This window comes from Delphinapterus leucas, chromosome 8 (genome assembly GCF_059928025.1).
Source record: "Delphinapterus leucas isolate spDelLeu-1000000601 "Yukka" chromosome 8, BTC_Dleu_Yukka2, whole genome shotgun sequence".
NCBI classification, from domain to species: Eukaryota; Metazoa; Chordata; class Mammalia; order Artiodactyla; family Monodontidae; genus Delphinapterus; species Delphinapterus leucas.
The window spans coordinates 100630607-100651280 of record NC_143136.1 but is presented as its reverse complement, the minus strand read 5'-3'; the positions used below and the strand labels follow the sequence as shown (position 1 = coordinate 100651280).

Genomic DNA, 20674 nt, shown 5'->3' with positions numbered 1-20674 from the left:
TTTTTTTCAATTTTCAAAACATTACTTGATTTTTCTTTTTTTTTTTTTTACATCTTTATTGGAGTATAATTGCTTTACAACAGTGTGTTAGTTTCTGCTTTATAACAAAGTGTATCAGTTATACACATACATATGTTCCCATATCTCTTCCCTCTTGCATCTCCCTCCCTCCCACCCTCCCTATCCCACCCATCTAGGTGGTCACAAAGCACCGAGCTGATCTCCCTGTGCTATGAGGCTGCTTCCCACTAGCTATCTATTTTACGTTTGGTAGTGTATATATGTCCATGTCACTCTCTCACTTTGTCCAGCCAAAGCAATTCTTATGACTCAAATTCAATACAGGACACTTGACATCCACAATGGCTGGGTGCTAAGTTGTTGGTAATGACTCTCAGTCACTGTGAAAACTGCATATGCCCCTTGGGTGCTGAATCACACCTTCCAACTCCACTGAGAACCCTTCTCCCTGCCTGGCACACAGTAGGCACTCAATGGATATTTGGTAACAAATTAACTTTGCCAAATTGCCCTCCAAAACCCTTGCAAAACCTTAATGATGAGGGAGTGTTATGGCATTAGTTTAATGTCCTCAAAACATTAATTATTTCTTCCGTGCAAAGGTTATAACTAACGTGAGGCTGAGAATATTTTTCATATATACAGTGACAATTCCTTTGAGTAATTCCCTATTCAAGTCTTTGGCTCATTTTTCTATTAAACTTTTCTTCCTCATTTGCAAGAACTCTTGCCACTGGTAATGAATAGTTTTCCAGTTTGCCTTTTAAATGTTTTAATGAGTTTTTGACAGGCAGACATTTCTAATATTTATATAGCCTCATCTCTTACCCTTTTCTTTCCTGGCCTGCTGCAGTGAATGTTTTTTACAGGCAACATGATGTTGCACCAAAAGGACATACTCTGATGTACTTACCCGTTCCCTTTTCATGGGCTATTTACATAGTTTCCAGGTTTTCCTCTCATAAATAACATCATGATGAAGATTTTTGTGCGTAAGTCCTAAGAATGGAAGTATCACGTCCAAGGATATGTTGTAAGTTCTTGATACAGTTTGCCAAATTACTATTGATACCCCACTTTCCAGGTCCCACACCCCAGAACTTGCCACCCCAGGATCAACACTCCAGATCCTCACATCCTAGGCACCCGTATGTACCCCAAGTCCTGCTGATGGACCCTTACTGGCCAGCTTTGTATAGCGGCAAGCAAGGCGAGAGGGGTAAGAGTGGGTCTGGAGGGGCAAAGAGAGGTTGTCCAGAACACCCTAGGTGCTCCTTCTGCCTGGAAGGAGATCTTCCCATGGCACCGTCTTAAGATTTGGGTCTCCCTTCAAATGGCACCTGAAAGCCCTATACTGCCCCCTTCATCTAAAAGATGTACATGATGACAGATCTAAAAGAGCCTCTGACTCCAAATATTCCCTATCACATTACACAGTTTCTTTTTCATGAAGAACACTTATTTGTATCCAATACTATCTTTTTTTTTTTACATCTTTATTGGAGTATAATTGCTTTACAATGGTGTGTTATTTTCTGCTTTATAACAAAGAATCAGTTATACATATACATATATCCCCATATCTCCTCCCTCTTGCATCTCCCTCCCTCCCACCCTCCCTATCCCACCCCTCTGGGTTGTCACAAAGCACCGGCTGATCTCCCTGTGCTATGCGGTACTTCCCACTAGCTATCTATTTTACGTTTGGTGGTGTATATATGTCCATGCCACTCTCTGGCTTTGTCACAGCTTACCCTTCCCCCTCCCCATATCCTCAAGTCCATTTTCTAGTACGTCTGTGTCTTTATTTCTGTCTTACCCCTAGGTTCTTCATGACATTTTTTTTCCTTAAACTCCAATACTATCTTATTAATTTACATGTTTAATTTCTGTCATCATCTTGTCTGGTTTGCTAACTGCAGTATCTCCAGCACCAGGAACAAGTCTTTGGCACAGAGAGACTGGTTGTCAAATTGGCTGCTCGTCGAAATCACCTGTGAAGCTTTAAAAATCCACTTGCCTCCCCAATCATTTTACCAAGAAAATGTTAGATATCATTTTCTGCAGGAGATACAGAATGTAAGAGATGTTCTCAAGCATTTATTCATTGCTGTGTAGCTGGATCCTCGTCAAGTCTTTTGTAATGTAGTGAATAGAGTGTGGTTGTGAAAATTATGGAAATTGTTGGAATTCTTTAATAAAACTACCACGTTTGGGAAAATGCACTAGAAGAACTCATCCAAGTGTGTGTGTTTCCATGTGTGTGTGTGCTGGGTTGTGTCCAGAAGCAGAGGAGGGTTAGGTTTGCTTGTATCATCTGTGCCTCTATTTTTTACTATAGAAATGTGACATGCTAAATACAGGGTAGTGTGTTGTAAAACTTTACTGCATGAGAATAGATCAGCATACAACTAAGAATTTTCAGGAAGAACTCATTTAACTTAAAGACTCTTTGTTTAGGAATCTTAAATTTTGTATGCCACTGTAATCGATAAAGAAACAATAATAATGTAGTCACTGTAGTTACTACTGTGTTGCCCACGTACATATACCTGTATTGTTTTATATATAAACAATATATTCCAAGGGAAAAAATTCAGTATTCATGCTTCTTTCCAGATCAATTAAACCAGAATCTCTGGGGGTAGAATTCAAGGCACTGGTACCTTTTAAAACTCCCTTGGTGATTCCAAGGTGCAGCCAAGTTTGAGAGCCACTGATGTAAAAGGAACTCAGGAGTATTTGTTGGATGGATGGATGGATGATGGAAGGATAAAAGGACACTGTGAATAAGAAATTTGGGGCTCTAGTCCAAGCACTGCCAATAACATGCTATGTGCCCTAAATTGTGTCACTCTACTTTTCTAAACACCCACAGTTGCCGTCTAAATTCCTGCTTCAAGACTTCACAATTCCCCTTCTTGGTTACAGTAAGAGCCCTGGAGTGGAAGAGCTGGGAGAAACATGAGGACAGAATGACTGAGGCTTTGTAAAACTGTCACCCAGGATAAAGGTGATCCTAACAGGAAGCTCTTTACTATAGCAACCTTTTACCTGGAAAAGGAAAGTATCTGTGGAGTTCCCGAGAATCTTGCACTTAGAAGAACATCACACATCTCTGTACTGGATGTGCAGAGGAGGGACAGAGTGATCCTTAATCCCCAAATACCCCACTAGGGAGATAAAATGTGTGTATGGGTACCCTGAGCCAGAAGAAGGGGAGAGATGCATTTATCTGAGCCCTCACAAACCTCCTCTTCTGATATTATCTGTTTGAGGTCTTCTCTAAGGCAAACCTTAGAGAAGGTTTGGGCTACTCAAACTTTCTTTCTTTTCTTTTTTTTAATTGTTTTCCTTGTGATGAGATGCTCTTTTTTTCATGTTTATTTTATTTATTTATTTATTTATTTTTGGCTGTATTGGGTCTTAGTTGTCGCACGTGGGATCTTTGTTGCGATGCATGGGCTCTTTGTTGCAGTGCGCAGGGTTCTCTCTAGTTGTGGTGCATGGGCTCCAGAGCACGTGGGCTCCGTAGTGGCGTGTGGGCTCAGTAGTTTCGGCACAGGGGCTTAGTTGCCCCATGGCATATGGGATCTTAGTCCCCTGACCAGGGATCGAACCTGCGTCCCCTGCATTGGGAGGTGGATTCTTAACCACTGGACCACCAGGGAAGTCCCTACTCAAGCTTTCTTTTCATTTTTTCTTTTTTTATTATTTTTTATTGGGGTATAGTTGCTTTACAATGTTGTGTTAGTTTCTGCTGTACAGAAAAGTGAGTCAGCCATACGTATACATATATCCGCTCTTTTTTGGATTTCCTTCCCATTTAGGTTACCACAGAGCACTGAGTAGAGTTCTGTGTGCTATACAGTAGGTTCTCATTAGTTATCTATTTTATACATAGTAGTGTATATATGTCACTTCCAATCTCCCAATTCATCCCACCTCCCCTGGTATCCATACGTCTGTTCCTTACCTCTGTGTCTCTATTTCTGCTTCACAAATAAGTTCACCTGTATCATTTTTCTAGATTCCACATATAAGTGATATTATAGTATATTTTTCTCTTTCTGACTTACTTCACTCTGTATGACAGTCTCTAGGTCCATCCACATCTCTGCAAATCACACGATTTCATTCCTTTTTATGGCTGAGTAATATTCCATTGTATATATGTACCACATCTTCTTTATCCATTCTTCTGTTGATGGACATTAAGGTTGCTTCCATGTCCTGGCTATTGTAAATAGTGCTGCAATGAACACTGGGGTCCTACTCAAGCTTTCTTGATTGTTGCCATGGCTATTTTGCTGGATTCTTTTTTTTTTAATACAAATTTACTTATTTATTTTTTATTTTATTTTTGGCTGTGTTGGGTCTTCATTGCTGCGCACGGGATTTTTCTAGTTGTGGCGAGCAGGGGCTACTCTTCGTTGCAATGTGTAGGCTTTTCATTGCGGTGGCTTCTCTTGTTGTGGAGCACAGGCTCTAGATGCACGGACTTCAGTAGTTGTGGTGCACAGGCTGAGTAGTTGTGGCTTGCAGGCTCTAGAGCATAGGCTCAGTAGTTGTGGTGCACAGGCTTAGTTGCTCTGCAGCATGTGGAATCTTCCCAGACCAGGGCTCGAACACGTGTCCCCTACATTGGCAGGAGGATTCTTAAGCACTGCGCCACCAGGGAAGACCCCTTGCTGTATCTTTAAAAAAAAAAAAAGGCATGCTGCCACCCTGACTCTGCTACTGTCACCCTACACAGACAGGATGGTTTCTTACTGGGAAAGATAGCTGCTCATGTTTATTTAAAACATTGCAAAGTCATTTACAACAGGGAAGTCCAGTGTGGCGTACCTGAGTCCTATTATTCTCCAGGCCCTATTCCCCAAGCTACTTTAAATACAGCTATTTAGGCTTGCTGCTACGTGAGATTGTGCTACCCGTTCCCTAGGCATCAACACCTGTCTGGTCATTCAACAATGGCTACAAATTATCCACCTTTAGTTCCCCTCATCCTATACCATCTCAGGGAAGGACAATTTTAAGATTACAAAGATAACACATCTGGGAAGTTATGAGTGTGGGCACCTTAGACACTGAGTTTCACTGGCTTCACAATGGGTGAGAGCAAAATATCACACAACACAGTCAAGAGAGTTCTCATAGCACCTTAATTTGCATATTCAAATTACTGCTAAATACTGTTAGCAATATTTACCAGCTACATTTTAGAAGGAAATGGTCATTCTTAGGATGCTTCCAACAATTTGTATACTCTGGTTCCAGAGTAATCTCTGTTCTGTCAGGATAAACTTGAGGAGGAGTACAAAAGGCACAAAGAATTTCTTCAAGGACAAACATTAACTGAGTATCTACTTTTTAAGATGCTGGGGATGCAGAGAGGAACACACACACAACCTCTTTGATCTCAAGGGGCTCATAGCCTCACACTCCTCGCTCTGCCCCTTCCCCCCGCCCCACCCTACACACTCACAGAGGGAAGGATCTTCCCTACAGAAAAGTTTTCACATGTCACCTCTTTCTTCATCGCTTAAACAAAAAAGGCTGGAGAACCCCATTATGGAGCGGGTGCGAGGGGCTTGTGGCTAGGGACACCACTCCTTTACATAGCTGCCATCCTCTGGGACAGACAAGGGGTGCTTCAGGTAAATGATGTAGCTAAAATGACGTCAATACTGGAGTCGCGTTCTCAGAGATGACCTTCTCCTCAGGAAGAACCCGAAACTGGGGATGGTGGGGGTGAGTTCCCGGGGAACACTGGCTCGGACACTGGGGAGGCAGCGAGCTGAAGAATCCTTCTTCGGGTACTCGGTTCCCTGGTCCGTATATCAAGAAGTTTACCCAAGCGCGCGTTAATCAGGGGACACCCCGATTCTGAGCCACAACCAGCCGGGTCTGAATCGCCAAGCTCATCAGTGCTCAAGCCTTGACCCGGAAGCAAGCGGGCTTCCGAAGTCCAGCTCGCGGAGAGGGCCGAACCCACTTGGGGCATCTGATGCCCGTGAGAAGCAGAGACGGAAACCAGGATGCAAAATTTCCCCAAGATAGAAGAATAATCCCTTTTATAAAGCACCTCGAGGAAAATGCAGAGCCCCGGCGCGAAGCTCCGCAGAACCTGGAGCTCGGCAGGCGGCCTGGACTGCAGCTCACGCTCCAGATCGAGTCCGGACCTCTCCCGGACCTGCCCTCGCGCAGGCGCAGTCGCGCAGCGCTCCCCCCCCCCCAACGCGCATGCTCCGCCGGGCTGGGGAGCTCCCGGCCGGCGGCGGCGGCGGCGGCGGCAGCGGCGGGAGGAAGTTACCGCTTTGCACTCCACCCCGGTAGCAGCTTCGGGGCTGGGGACAGCTTCCTCCGGACGCTCCGCGGGCTTCGCTGCCGCTGCACGGCAGTCCGACGAGATCATGGGGTTGCCCAAGGGGCCGGAAGGCCAGGGTCTCCCGGAGGTAAGGAACCCCCCTCCCGCCCTGACACGTCCGGGTTTCCGAAAGAGGGCCAAGCCCACGGGGCCGCCTGTGATTACGGCGCCCCGCCCCCTCTCTCAGGTGTGTCCACCGCTGGGAGCACCTGCCCTGTCCGCTGGGGGCCGAGCAAGTGTGGGCGTGGGCGGGGACAAACTTCAGCCGGTGCCGGGTCTCCCGGGACGGAGGGAGCCTTCCCAGCCCAATACCTGCGCCGACGCAGCACCAGGCCCCGCGGGGCCTGGGGTCCCACCTCTCCGGCTTCCCCCGGCAGTCCCCCGCGATCCCCGGCGCCGCTCGGCTCGCCTCGAGGACATGGGGTGCTGCGCCCAGTAGTCACGAGACGCGCGCTGGGACGGTCCGGGCTCGGGTTGTGCAAAGGGCGGTGACCTTGTGGCGCCGGCCGCCACCTCCCCGGGCCCACGGGGTCCTGGCGGCCGGCACCCGACGCCTTGGTATCGGGAGGGAATGCCGCCCTGCGTTTGTCCCCACACCCCGCCGGGCCGGCGGGAGGAAGTTTGGGAGCCGTGCGGAGTGGCCGGGCGGAAACCGTCGCTGCTTCTCCAGAAGGGAGGTGTTTGTTATTAAGTACTCACTCGGTCCTGAGGGACAGGATGATCAACGGTTTCTGGATTTACATACACATTACCTGGAAGGAGAGGAAAAGTGCATTTCCTTTTGGCTGCAAATATCGCTTAGCTAGGTGGTTTGCATAGGTGGCTTGCATCTGTCCTCTATTCCAATTGATTTGCTCAAAAGCTAGTCTAGTTTACTAGATTCCTGAAAGAAATGGAATCCACGCTGCACCTCTGTCCCCTTTCTGGGGTTCTGAAGCAGGCATTTGTCAGAGGGACTGATTCCTTGACATGCCGCGTGGTCCCTTCATACTTAGCTGCCTGTGGCCAATCTTGCTTCTTTTCCCCTCTCCCCGCATCCTTAGTTCTTAAAGCCCACTAGTACCACTAATTGAGGGGTCACTGTTCTGTGCGTAAAAGCTGGAGGTGTACTAATGGAAGGACAGACTTAAGCTGTCAGTGTGTGCTCCCAGAATGCAAATCCATTTTGTTATCTCTAGAAAACCTAGCAAGTTTTCTGACGTTTTCACTGTCCCACTGTACTACCAGTAGAATCTTTCTAAAATAAAAAGCAACTTGCCCCTGTTTGTCCTTTGCTTAACCCTTCACTGTCAGGAGACTGGGTCTAATTTGTCACTTTTCCAAGTTCCTGGCAATTGGGAGGAAAACAGGGTGAATATAATAATCCAGTTACTATCACATCGTTCAAAGACCAGTACATATGAATATGTCATTAAGCTGTCACTAGTCCGGTTAATTAAGTTCAATTTTGTAAGCCCTTTATTGTATGTATGTGAAGGATAGAGATATAGTTAGACGTGGCCCTGCCTTCCAGCTTATGTGAACTCCAGTATCAGACAACTGGTAATTTAGTGTGCCTGGTTTAAGAGCTCACAGCATTCATCTTTATCAGAATTTTAGTTTTAACAATGGGATGTATTACCCAGCCTGGTGACTTTTTATGGCTTAAAGAGAGGATATTCTTTCATTCCCTGCACATTAGCCAGTGACCCTTTTGCATTTTGTTTTAGTGTTAATCTGTGAATTGAATTTGGAGTCCTATTAACATTCTCCATTCATTGTCTCGTGCTAAAAAGTTACTTCGCAGGGTGCATTGCAAAAGTACACTTCTCCATTCGTGGGATAAGTGGATGGGAAGCATGGGCCAGGCACCTGCCATGGTGTGGGCAGTGGGTGCTCATTAGGTGCAGGCTGAGGCAGGGATGCCCTTCCCCAGATGTCTTGTCCTCTTCTTGGAAGCGTTTTCATGATAAATGATTGAACGAACGAAGGGTTCCTGTTTTACATCCCGGGAGTTTTAAGAAAATACTTATATCATCCATTTTCCTTTTCTATACTATTTTTATGAACCATAACTATTCTTTATTTTCTCTTCTCTTTGTGTCTCCTGACTTGTAGATGGTTCTCAACCATCACAGATCTTTTGCCAAGGAAGAGAATGTGTGAATAATTAATATTTACTTCTGCATGTCTCCTAGGAATTAGTGAATGCTAACCTTCAGAATCTTTGATAGGCCAGACCAGGGTCCTTTGAGAGGGAAGTAAACGGAGCAGTGTTGCAAGGCTGTCTCTTCCATCACCACACACTGCAAGAGATTAACAGTTACGTGAACAGTTCTATGTCCAGCTATGTGTGCTCCTTCTTTTTTTTTTTTTTTTTTTTTTTTTTTTGTGGTACACGGGCCTCCCACTGCTGTGGCCTCTCCCGTTGCGGAGCACAGGCTCCGGACGCGCAGGCTCAGCGGCCATGGCTCACGGGCCCAGCCGCTCCGCGGCATGTGGGATCTTCCCGGACTGGGGCAGGACGAACTCGTGTCCCCTGCATCGGCAGGCGGACTCTCAACCACCGCGCCACCAGGGAAGCCCTACATGTGTGCCCCTTCTCCTGGCAGTTTGTCCTTTAAAATAAACTTGAATTTCCATTATCAGTGTCACGACTATGAAAACATTTTGTTAATACGAGACTGGCTTAGGTCATGCACTTTATGTAATGTTTGAGCATGTCATTCCATACTTAACAAGTGTGTTCTTGGAGCCTAATGCTGTTCAGAACAGAGGAGTAAACGTGGGTGGATAATATATGGAATATATGGGTCCTCCCCTGAACCAGCTAATAGTCCATTTGGAGAGACTGGCGTGTCCATTAACACCAGACATCTCACTCAGAAGAGGTTGATAATTGTATGAATGACGGACTATAAATAAAATAGAAATGCAGAGGAGTGACCACTTTAGGCTGTAGGGTTGACATTGAATAGGAGCTAGGGGTTGAAGATGGTGTCTGGGTGGTTAGAGAATATCAGGAGAGCCGTGAAGGAATGAGAGTGAACAGGGCTTGTTTAGCTTGGCCACAGCCATGTCTGTATTGTTTTGGCAGGAGGTAAAGGATGAAGCTGAAAAGATAGGTTGCAGCCCAAGATCTGAATGCCAAACCAAGATGTTTGGAATTTATCTGATAGACAGTGAATGATGCCTTAATGATGAGGGCTGGGGGCCGAGCTGAAGAGGGATGATGAGAAAGCTGTGATTTCGGAAGGAAGGAGCAAGACAAATTAACGGGGAAGGAAGATTGAGAGGCAGTTGCCATAGTCCTGGCATAATGTGCAAAGAAAAGGGAAGGGAGGATAAATGTGAGCTGCGTAGTTAAGGAAGATTTAGCAGGCATTGTTGGGTAAGGGAGTAGTCAGAGGTGGGTATGAGGATTTAAACCAGGGTACCTTGGCATTGTTTTCTGTAGAGAGGTAGTAGTTTTTTATTTTCTGCAATAATGGAAGTCAGGAAAGGTACAGTTCAGGAAAGTAAATGGAGGCAAAAGTACTGGAATATTTAGATATATTGAACTTGTAGATAAACAACCTGAGAGCAGAGGTAGGATATTAATTAAAAACATTTAAATAAAGTCCTTATTTAAATGTATTAAGTGAATTTTTTATTTTTAAGGCAATCCTGTTATGTGGTAGTAATCTCCCCGTAATATATCTGGGTTGAAAGCCTTCCTTATATTTGCTGTAGAGATCAAAGTGCAGATGGAGACACATGTTTGAATTCTTTGTTCTTGCCCCTCTTGTCAGTAACTTCTAGGACCAAGATGAGTATAAACTTAAACAAAACAAACTACCTGTTCCGTCTGAAAGGAGTTTATAATCCAGTCGAGAAGCCTGCCATACAAGTCACATGTTAGAGAACAGGGTGGTAATGTGCTGGAATCTTCCTTTCCCTGGATTCCTTCACACCTGATGAACAGTCCATACCACCTGTGCACGTCTTCTCGCCCCCCCCCCCCCCCCCCACCCCCCCACACCTAAGACGATTAACAGCAGGTTAGGACCAGGGACCCTGTTCTGTGCGACTCTGGCAGCACTGTGTCCCCACGCTCCGGCATGAATGCCGTGACACAGCCAATGTCACCTGCTCCTTGGCAATGAGATTATGGCATCGGAAATATACCTGGTGTTCCTTTATTCAAGGTAGCTTTTACCAGCCTTTTGCTTTTGTTTTAGGTAGAAACAAGAGAAGATGAAGAACAAAATGTCAAGTTGACTGAGATTCTGGAGCTCTTGGTTGCAGCTGGGTATTTCAGGGCAAGAATTAAAGGCTTGTCACCTTTTGACAAGGTAAGACGAAGTCTTTCTAAGCATTAGGCTAGTTTCTGTCAGGACGGCATGGTTTACTGTGGAAAGGAGGAAGAGACTGTGTTTTTACTTTCTCTACGTCCTTGTTGCCATTTCTCCTGGATTCAGATTCATTATGGAAGTGTTCACATTTCCTATTAAAAGAAAATAATCATGTATCCGTAAATACACCTTGAAGTCCTTTCTGTGCACGAAGCTTTGAGATATACAAATAAGCAAAATAAATAGTTCCTTCTTTCAAGGAACTTAAAGCTTGGGTGGGGAGATAAAGTTTATGTAAGATAAAATAATTTGAGGTAATAGGGAGCTATCCCAAGTCGGGGCGCTCACAGACAATTGCCAGGTATTCTGTGGGTGGTAAACGCTGGGTTTAGAGGAGGAAGAAATCACTATGGGATGAAGTCATTTAATTCAGCAGAACCTTGAACAGTTCTTATGCACAAGGCATAGTAGTAGGTGTTGAGGGCACAAGGTTAAGAACAAAGGCCTTCTACCCAAAGAGCCTGACTTCTAAAGAGTAGGGAAGAGAGGCAAGTAAAACGTCGTGCCTAGACTAAATGGCACAATTCGGTAAGTGCCACAGTGAACTATGCACAGAAATGAAGCATTCAGATCAGTTGGGGCAGGCCGGGAAAGCTTCCTGGTGGAAGAAAGCGTTGAGTCCTCCCGTGGGCCACGGCCCTGGCTGCACATCACAGATTCTTTTGTAATACAGATATCTAGGCCTCAGCCGTTGAAATTCTGGCTTGTTAGGTCTGGGCTGGGCCCTGGAATCTGTATTTTGTTATGCATCTCACATGAGTCTACAGTATAGCCAGGGATAAGATTCACTGTTGTTCTTTTCTAACATCAGGCTGTGTCTAAAAGTGTTTTGTTTCAGAATGGATTTTTAGCCTTAGTCTGATCTGCATCTCCGAGAAATCCCGTGACAAAACTAGAGCAAGGTTTCTCATCTCCTTTAGGTAGTAGAAACAAATGAGATGTATGGAAATTAAGTAATGAGTCACAGAACGTCACCCTTGTTACCCACATATCTGGTCCATAAAATACATAATCTCTCTGCAGTCCGGCACTTGCCTGTAATTGGATTAAGACTTCAGCCAGCTGAGAGTGAATGTCTGTCCCATCAGTATAAAGAGGATCTACGCATCATAGGTCCATTTAGTAACAGAAGTCAGTTTCTCAGTCCACTGGCCATGAGTCAGGTGCTCAGTAACTGCATGTGGCTAGCAGCAGTGTAGTAACCAGTGCAGATACAGACTGCTCCCGTCTTTGCACAAAGCTTTACAGTGTTCAGCAGTGCTGTTTAGGTGAATTGTAGTGGATGGAGAGTCAGGACACGTATTATCTCTCTGAGGGTACCCAATTTTGTATATAAAAACTATTTATATTTTATCTACCTTCCACTTCTTCCCCTCTTCCCAAACTAGGAAGAGAACATAGGTATTTTTTTGTGTCTTTCAGGTGGTAGGAGGAATGACCTGGTGCATCACCACTTGCAACTTTGATGTGGATGTTGATTTGCTCTTTCAGGAGAACTCTACAATAGGTCAGAAAATGTAAGTTACCCGGCTTTCCATGGAAGAGGCTGAAGGGGGAGAAAAGAGCTAACTCTTGAGCGTGTGCTATGTGTCAGAAGTTGTGTTAGATGGTTTACCTATAGGCTGAAAGAAGCCAAGGTCACACAGCTAACATATGAGAGTCACCTAATGTTATTCTAATGTTATATAGGCTATTTCTGATGCTTTTCCTTGATCACAGTTTCTGTCGACTGCTCACGTATCTCTTTCCAAAGGCAGTGAATGTGGATGGAAGTTGAATAGGTGGGAGAAGGGGACTCTTTCCCTCCCCGTTGCCTCTGGGTAAGGCAGAGCCCCACTTTGCCTGCCATCGAGAGAAGGCAGCCTGGGCTCCTCGCTGGAGGTGTCAGGGGAGGGTGCCCTGGCTGGTCGTCCGTAGCTCAGCAGGGGCTTGGTGATTTCATGAGACCATTGGGATCCCCAGTTCTGCTCAGCCCTGCCCTGGGCAGCCGTGTGACCTTGGGCAAACCTTAGTTCTCTTTTCTATACGAAGGAGGGTTTGTGATCTCAGATCTGTATGATTCTGTGACTTACTTCCTCATTTTTCTGAAGACTTATCCTCCCCTAAATGGATTAGAGATAGTTTACAAACACGCATGGGGAGCAGTAATACTGGAAAAGCGAAGCAAAGCAAAAGGAAAAAAAAAGGAAACAAAAGGCAGAGTTGAGGATAAGGGACACACCTGTGAGGGGCCATAAAGGCCCTGTTTTTCCAAGGGTGGGACACAGATTTGACTGCGAAAAGAAGAAAACAACATGCAAAATTACCCAATATACAGTTTCCATACAGTAGAAGAAAAATAGGTCCCTGTGAATCACCAAAATTCTTAACACTAAGACCAAAAGGCGTCTCTTGGCTCCTTGTTAAGGAGGACATGCTGTTTGACACAGAGATACTGTCATCGGTGCCCGGCCATGAGTAGTGGGCTCTGTGTCCTAACACCTGTGTGGGGCTGTGGCATCATGTCCAGCGACCCGCAGTGAAAAGTCCTCCACTGGGAGGGTACGATGGAGTCCAGGCATGTGGCTCTGCTCCCTGTCGGTCCAGCTCAATCCAGAGGTAGATGGTATTCTTGTTCTTTTGTTTGTTTTTATTTAGGTGTTACATACTTGAAGGTTAAAAAAAATTCAAATACTACCAAAGGGAGCAAAACATACAGCTGATGTTTCTCCTCCTTCCTATTTTACACCCCAGTTTTATTACCTGGAAACAGTCATCCTTGGCTGTCCAGGTTTTAGATTCTTCAGAGTGGTCACTAATACATCTCCAACAATGTATACAGTCTGTTTCATTCAAGTCTAATGAGAGGAGGCAGTTGGCTCACCTGTACCACTCACTACATCCCCTTTGTCTTCCACCTTCCACTCTTTTAATTGTTTTCTGGTTTTTCTGTGATCACTTGCATAATTTGAATCTACTTAAGCTTCTGTTTCTTGACCCATTAACATAAGGTGGTTTCTCCTAGGTCCTAACTGAGTAAACATTTTAGTAACTCTATCTTTCCTTCTATCCTTCAGCGTCCATGTACCATGATGACATCACTTTTATAATGTTTAGCATATAATAGTTATAGTCTCTTCTGTAGTAGCAGTTAAATTGTCTGTGCTTTATCTACAGTTAAATTCTAAAAGCAAATCTATAAACAGTATTTACAATAAGAACTGAGAATTGTGATGGGGTCAGAAAGAAGGAACTGTAATCTTTTGGACCATAATCGTGCTGTTTAAAGGAGAATATTCAATGTATCATAGTCAAAAGCGATCTGTTTTCATTTATTCATAGACTCAGTAAATATCAAACGCCTACATTTACTGAACAATCAGGCATTGTTCTGGATACATTAGTGAAAAATGTCCTGCCCTCATGGAGCTTATAGTCTATTGGGGGAGACAGACCAAAAACTAATTTAATCAATAACTAAATTATATATAGAAATAATATGTGCTATGAAAAAAATTAAAGCTGGGAAGGGGTATGAGGAGGGACGTAGGGCAGGAGGCAGCTGTTTTCAGTTAGTGTAGGCCTCGTTGAGGGCCTACACTGGAGCTAAGACTTGAGGGACGAGGGTTTCAGGCAAAGGGAACTACCACCGTGAAGGCCTCAAGCAGAAGCTTGCCTGCAGTGGAGGGCGGAGTGGGGAGCAGAGGACGTCAGCGCAGAGAGGTCATGGGGGCAGATCAGGTGCGGTGCCTTGTGGGTCAGAGTAAGGACTTGGGGTTTACTCTGTGTGAGATGGGAAGTCCTTGGAGGGTTTTGAGCAGCGGAGGAACATAATCTGTTCTGTGTTTAAGAAGGAACCCTGGTCCGATTACCGAATTAAGGGGAATCAGGGAGATTCTTTAGTGTATTATAGTAATCCTCCCAAGAGATGATGGTGCCCTGAACGGTGGGCTAGCAGTGGTGGCATTCTGGATCTGTTCTGAAGGTAGAACCAACAGGATTTCATGACATTGGATTTGGAGCGTAAGAGAGGAGCTGAGGGTGATTCGGAAGTATTTGGCCCGAGCAGGTGGAGATGGTCTGTGCAAGTCATTGAGAATCAAGCACACTGCAATTTGCTTCATGTTTATACGGCTTTTTTCCCTTGCATTTCTGATTGCCTTTTTTTTTTCCTTGATGACAGAGAAGCACGTAGTTTCACCTGTAATGAAGACCAGCCAGCTTCATAATCAGTCTGTCGACTAACATGAATTCACTGTCTTCTTGAGTACGCTCTTGGTTGAAGCCTCTTTCTGTTCCAATTTGAGCTGATTGCTTCTTCCACCTGTGGCACCCCTAATGTTCTGGGATATCTTTCCATTGCATTCTTTCTGGGCTACGATTCTCAATCCCTTATCTGTGTTTCTGATATCTAAAAACACTGAAAATGGGTATTTTTTCTTTCAAGTGCCAATACAAAACTTATTTGGAAGCAACACATGACCTGAACTGACTTAAGGTTATTTATAGTCTTTATTGATCCCATTTATATGAATATTCATATGTTTTACTGCAGAAATATTCACTTCTTTGATTGTAGGGTACTGCTCTAGATTTCACTGGGTCTTACCTAATACACAGTATATGCCCCTTAGGTATACTAAGGTACAAACATCTAAAGAATTCTGACTTCTGAAACACATCTGCTCCTAAAGGGTTTGGATAAGGGATTGAGGGCATATGTGTTCCCTGGTAAGTATTTGATGTGTAACTTTTAAGTGCACAACCATGAACTACAATTGAAGGCAAAGCAGTTGACAAGGGTTAACTTGTAAAGACCCAGCAGACTCCTAGCAGTGCATCAGACAGTTGGGTCTTTTCTTATCTGCAGGAGAAATGGCGTAGCCATAGGGCCCTGAATTATCCAAAAATCTTTTCTGTTTGGTTTTGGAATATGTTCTGTGTTTGGGTTCCCCCCCACAAAGTTTCTGGTTACTTGCAGATCAGATTAATACTGCCGTGTGTTTGCAGTGCCTCCGCACACCCCAGCTGCTGTGAGGGGGGGCCAGCAGCACCCCTGAGGAGCACACTTGCCTGTGTACAGGGCACAGTTATCTTCCAGGCTCTGTTGGGACCTTGTCCTCCTTCTTGAGCCTTCTTTCTTGTGGGTTCCATGAGCTTCGACCCTCTATCCCCAGCCTGTCCTAAAACCCCATTACCACAGAGTGCTATGTTCTGAGGTCCATAAATGAGATTTTAGGCTTATAACTGGATTCATTTCTACAGCACATATTTACTAGCCGCCTGTGTGCAGAGCCCTTACACATGCATTTTATTATTTTACCTTCACAGCAACCCTTGAACAGGCAGGACAGGGATTACCCCTTGTTTTAGATGGGATCATTAGACCAGTGGGACCTGGTGGCTTGCCAGAAGTTCCGTGGTAGGTGATGGAACTTGGAGTTTAGACCCTGGTTTAATTCACTCTCTTTCACACTGTTTGCAGTGGAGGAGGAAACAGTGCACTGAACACTCAGAAAGCTAAGGAGTCAAGCCTGTCCCCTGTAATGAAACGTGGGCTTGTTAGATGAGGAATCTTAGATTAGGAAGCCCATCTGGTGACCTCTGAGACTGTCGTGTTCCCTGATTTTCAGAAAGTCAGAGGATCTCCTCTGAGCTCCAGGGAGAAGCCGAATGGAGGCTGGTAGGTTTCCGCAAGAAGCCTTCCTGACTCCTGCCCCCTCAGCCGGCCTCTTTCCCTCCGGTCCCCACCCCCACTGCAGACTTGGCAGTCATTTCTGAGAAGCGGGTTTAAGAGGGTTGTAAACCCTGAGATGACCCTGGGCGTCCTTCCCTCAGGGCCCTTATGAACTGGGAAAGTGGGCCGTCTCTGAGGAGTGGCCAGGGAGAACCTTGTCTGAAGGTAGAGGGTTGGCTGGATGGTGATTTGGAAGCTGCTGACCGGTTGCAGGCAATCAGTAACCCTACAGAGACCCACAGATCTGTAGCCACTAGAGGGCGCTCTCCTCCTGCCGAGCCAAGATGTGAATGCCTAGTGAAGACCTGCCCTGAGCAAGGACACAAAGCCGGAGCTGGGGACCATCTTCATTTGCTAAGCTTGGAGTCTGGGGAGCAGGGCCAATTAGGCATCCACCTCTTCCCCTCACAGGTTGCGAAGAAATTAAGGAACAAGGAATGGGCGTCTTATGGAAATCACATTAAAAAGTAAAGCTTATCAGAGAGAGAGCCTTAGCTATGTTGCCAAATGGGTTTGCCAATCCGTCCTACTAAACTGTCCCATGTGGGCCCCAGGAAGAGTTGGATGACCAGAGGCTTCTCAACTGGGGCAGGACATGTACCTCGTGGCAGAGAAGATGCATGTGTCCTAGGAATGGGCTGCTCAGAAAGGAGGGCCTGCAGGGGCTGCTGGGAGTCAGATGACACTTTCCTTCCCCGTCTCGGACCTTTTGGATAAATTACACACACCCCGCTTCTGTTTGCAGTGAAAATGTCCTCCCGTGTACTTCTCTCCTGGGAGGTGGCTAGTCCTTCCTTCCGTGAATGTGTGCAGCAGGGATCAGTCTCCCCTCTCCAAATTTTTTCTCTTAACATATTGGACTTGATATTGTGATCAGTGGAGCTGGGACTGGGACTGTTTCCACTCAGCAGCTTTAACCTTGGTCCCACCTTGTAAAGCTACTGTAGACATAAACATGGTTTTGTAGCATGTTCTCCAGGGATCATGGGATCATTCTCTGGGAGCTGTTTGGCTTCTGTCCCTAGATTGCTACCTTGGTTCCTACCAAGAGTAAGGGCATGAGACATACTAAAGGGACCATAGGTAAGGTAAGTACTCATCTAGGCCTGAGTTAGATGTCGGTCTTAAGGGTGTCTGTCCCCTGAGAAGGATTATGGAACTGCAGAAAGACAAAAGTATACAAGATTTCTTTGAACAAGAAATACTTTTGATAGCTAGACCCCAAACTTACTGCATTTGAAGCATCTAATAAGAACCTGGTGACCTTGTTCAGCAGGGCCTTCATCTATTAGAGAAAAGTCTGACACTTGGAGATGAGGCCACAGTAGCTGCTGTAACTAGCGACGATTTTTTTTTTTTTTTTAGTGTCTTAGATGGGGTGTAACCTAAACTATCCATAGGCTAGGCCAGAGCTCCCATTTCTCCACATGGCCTCATAAGGCCACAGCTTGTGACTTGTTTTTCAGGCTTCCTAGGCTTTGTACCATGGCTTTGGGGGTTAGCGGACCCGTTAAATAACCTCTGTTCTCTCCTTTTGAATGTGATCCGATTAAGGTATAAGAAATAGGAACCAGACAGTTGGAGATCAAAGAGCACCTGGTTAGAGAAGATTTAAATCTGTGGTGAAGTGGACTTGCACACAAGTCCCTCTATCACTCCTGCCATTAAACTGCGCCACCCAGGCCAGGGCTGAGCTGTGCGTCCAGCGGGGCGGGTGCTCAGCTCCTGACTGAGGCAGGCGATTCTCTGGGCCTCAAGGAGCCTGACTCCTGCTCTCTTCCTCCAGCCACTTCAAGAGAAGGCTGAGCAAGGTGTAGGAGGCAGATCAAGTGTCCCTCGTGAGAAGTGGAAAGCACCTTCTCTCTGGAAGGAAGAGTGAGGGCGTATGGGTCCTTCAAACCTAAGATTAATTTTAGAGTATCAAAAAAATTAAAGGCGACTTTTTTTTTTTTTTTGCAGTACGCGGGCCTCACACCGCTGTGGCCTCTCCCGTCGCAGAGCACAGGCTCCGGACGCGCAGGCTCAGCGGCCATGGCTCATGGGCCTAGCTGCTCCGTGGCATGTGGGATCTTCCCAGACCAGGGCACGAACCCGTGTCCCCTGCGTCGGCAGGAGGACTCTCAACCACTGCGCCACCAGGGAAGCTCCCAAAGGCTATTTTTTATTTCAAAAATATTTTGTATTGGAGTAGAGAACTTCTTTTTTCGTTTGTTTGTTTGTTTGTTTGAGCATGAGGCCTCATGTTTTGTCTTAATATTCTTGGCACCTGGCACAGTGTCTGGTAATTATTTGTTGCTTGAATGGTATTTAGAACAATTTTTTAAATGTTTAACCTAATGGTTTCCAGACTTGGAAAAAGTAGGGCAGTTAAGTGAAATGTAAAAGAATATGCAGCACTAATAACTTTTTATTTTACCATGTAAGGGCGTTAAAAAAAATAGCTACTACCTCAAACATCGCCATAACTTCAAGGAACAAAATATTTTAATATAAAAGGCAGGACGAGCACAACCTTAGAATTAAGGATGAAGGTAGTTTTGTGTCCTTACACACACACAAGCCTAAGCTGTGCTTATTTTTCTCAATTTGCCATCAGCCAGGAGCAACGTGGTCATGGTCCGGTATGGAGAAAGCTCAGATCCCTCTGGGTCTCAGCCAGACTTGGGAGATGCCTTAAGAGCCACTTGGTGTGTCCTCACTCTTGGCTTGTTGTCTTTCTCTGAGCAGAGCTCTATCAGAAAAAATTGTCTCCGTCCTGCCAAGAATGAAATGTCCACACCAGCTGGAGCCCCACCAGATCCAGGGGATGGATTTTATTCACATATTTCCTGTTGTCCAGGTAAGAGCATCGGTGGGGTTTCTTGCCCTCCAAACATTGGAATTCCTGTAATGGGTCTGGCTCTTGGGCCGTCTGGCCTAGATCCTGGGTCTGATGGGTGTGGTATGGATTTGGTGGCAGCAAAACACAATGACACTCCTCAGAACGTTGCCAGTACTCAGTCTACCCTAGTTTCACACCGTCACCTGTTCTGGTCTTTGAATGTTTCCATTAGTAACTTTTCATTGCCCTTCTGGTAAAGATGGAAGCCCATAGCCCCCCATCGCACCCCATGCGCTGGTCCCCTTTGACCTCTCCAGCCTCAGTTTATTCTTTGCTTTTCTTTGTTCTTTCTATTCTAGCCCCTCTGACTTTCTTTCAAATTTCCTCATACACACTGTGCTTCCTCCTGTCACGGGGCCTTTCAGGGTGGGAAGGTCTTCCCTTCTCTCCTTACCTTTATCTTCCAGATCTCAGTTCCATCAAGCCTTCTCAAGAAAGCTCCCCCTGACTGCCAGATCTAGAGCAGGTTCCTTTGCTATATCCTCTTATACGGCATATTCCCTACCCTCACAGGAAGCTTCCTCACTGCAGTTTGTGACCATGTCCATTCAATGTTTGGTTATTTGTACCTCTCTCCCATCAGACTGTAAGCTTCCTGAGGGCAGGTACCATGGCTGTCCTGCTTGCTCTCGTGTCCCCGGCACCTCTTGGAATGTCTGGCACTTTGTAGGCATTCAGTCCTACAAAGGACTAAATTTCTAACAGGAGACTTATCTCCACCCCGGCTTTTCCCCAAGGCCCCATGATTAAGTGGCCGTGCTGTACAAGTCCCCGTATTCTGTGCGGTTCTTGTGTCTCAGCCCCTCCTCCAGGCACCATAGAAAGAAGAGGAGCAAAGGAACTTAACTTCGTTGCCTGCTGTGTGGACAGTACTTTGCCTCGGATCCTAATAGAGTTCTTTGAAGCATCTATTGTTATGCCGGTCTGACATCTGAGGAGACTCGGAAAGGATAATCAGTTTGCTTAAGGGCAGAGAACTAGTGAGCGGAGAGGCAGATTCCTCTCAACTCCTTGTCTTTAAGCCTGTACTTTCTCCTCCACTGCCATTCAGCCACCCCGAGGAAAGCCGCACAGCCCCTGCGGGAGGGGTTTTGTGATTCTGTTCAGATTATGTAATGTAGCAGTTAAGAGCCTGGACTCTGGAGACTTCCTGGGTTCACATATCGGCTCTGCCACTTTCTAGCTGTGTGATCTTGGGCAGATGACTTAACTTCTTACCTGAGAATTAGAAATAATAATAGTACCTACCTGGTGGGATGGAAGCTGAGTAAGTTAGTATGTGTAAAGCACTTGATTGAAGGGCTGGCACCTTT

At 45.7% G+C, this 20674-nt stretch overlaps 1 protein-coding gene across 5 annotated transcripts in view; it reads left to right on the top strand.

Moving 5' to 3' along the window:
- Positions 1–6297: 6297 nt before the first annotated feature.
- Positions 6298–20674, top strand: part of CCDC93 (CCC complex scaffolding subunit CCDC93) — a 91765-nt gene continuing 77388 nt past the window's right edge. For 4 of the 5 annotated variants that reach the window (XR_016394183.1, XM_022590640.3, XM_089916893.1 and 1 more), the window contains exons 1-4: positions 6298–6479; positions 10591–10704; positions 12187–12281; positions 19208–19319. Coding sequence is in view for 4 of the 5 variants with exons in the window: in XM_022590640.3 (XP_022446348.1) it covers positions 6438–6479; positions 10591–10704; positions 12187–12281; positions 19208–19319 (363 nt within the window). In the remaining variant the exon portion in view is untranslated. Of the gene's footprint in view, positions 6480–10590; positions 10705–12186; positions 12282–14926; positions 19320–20674 lie in introns of those variants that run through there. The other variant, XM_089916894.1, reaches the window with a different exon arrangement.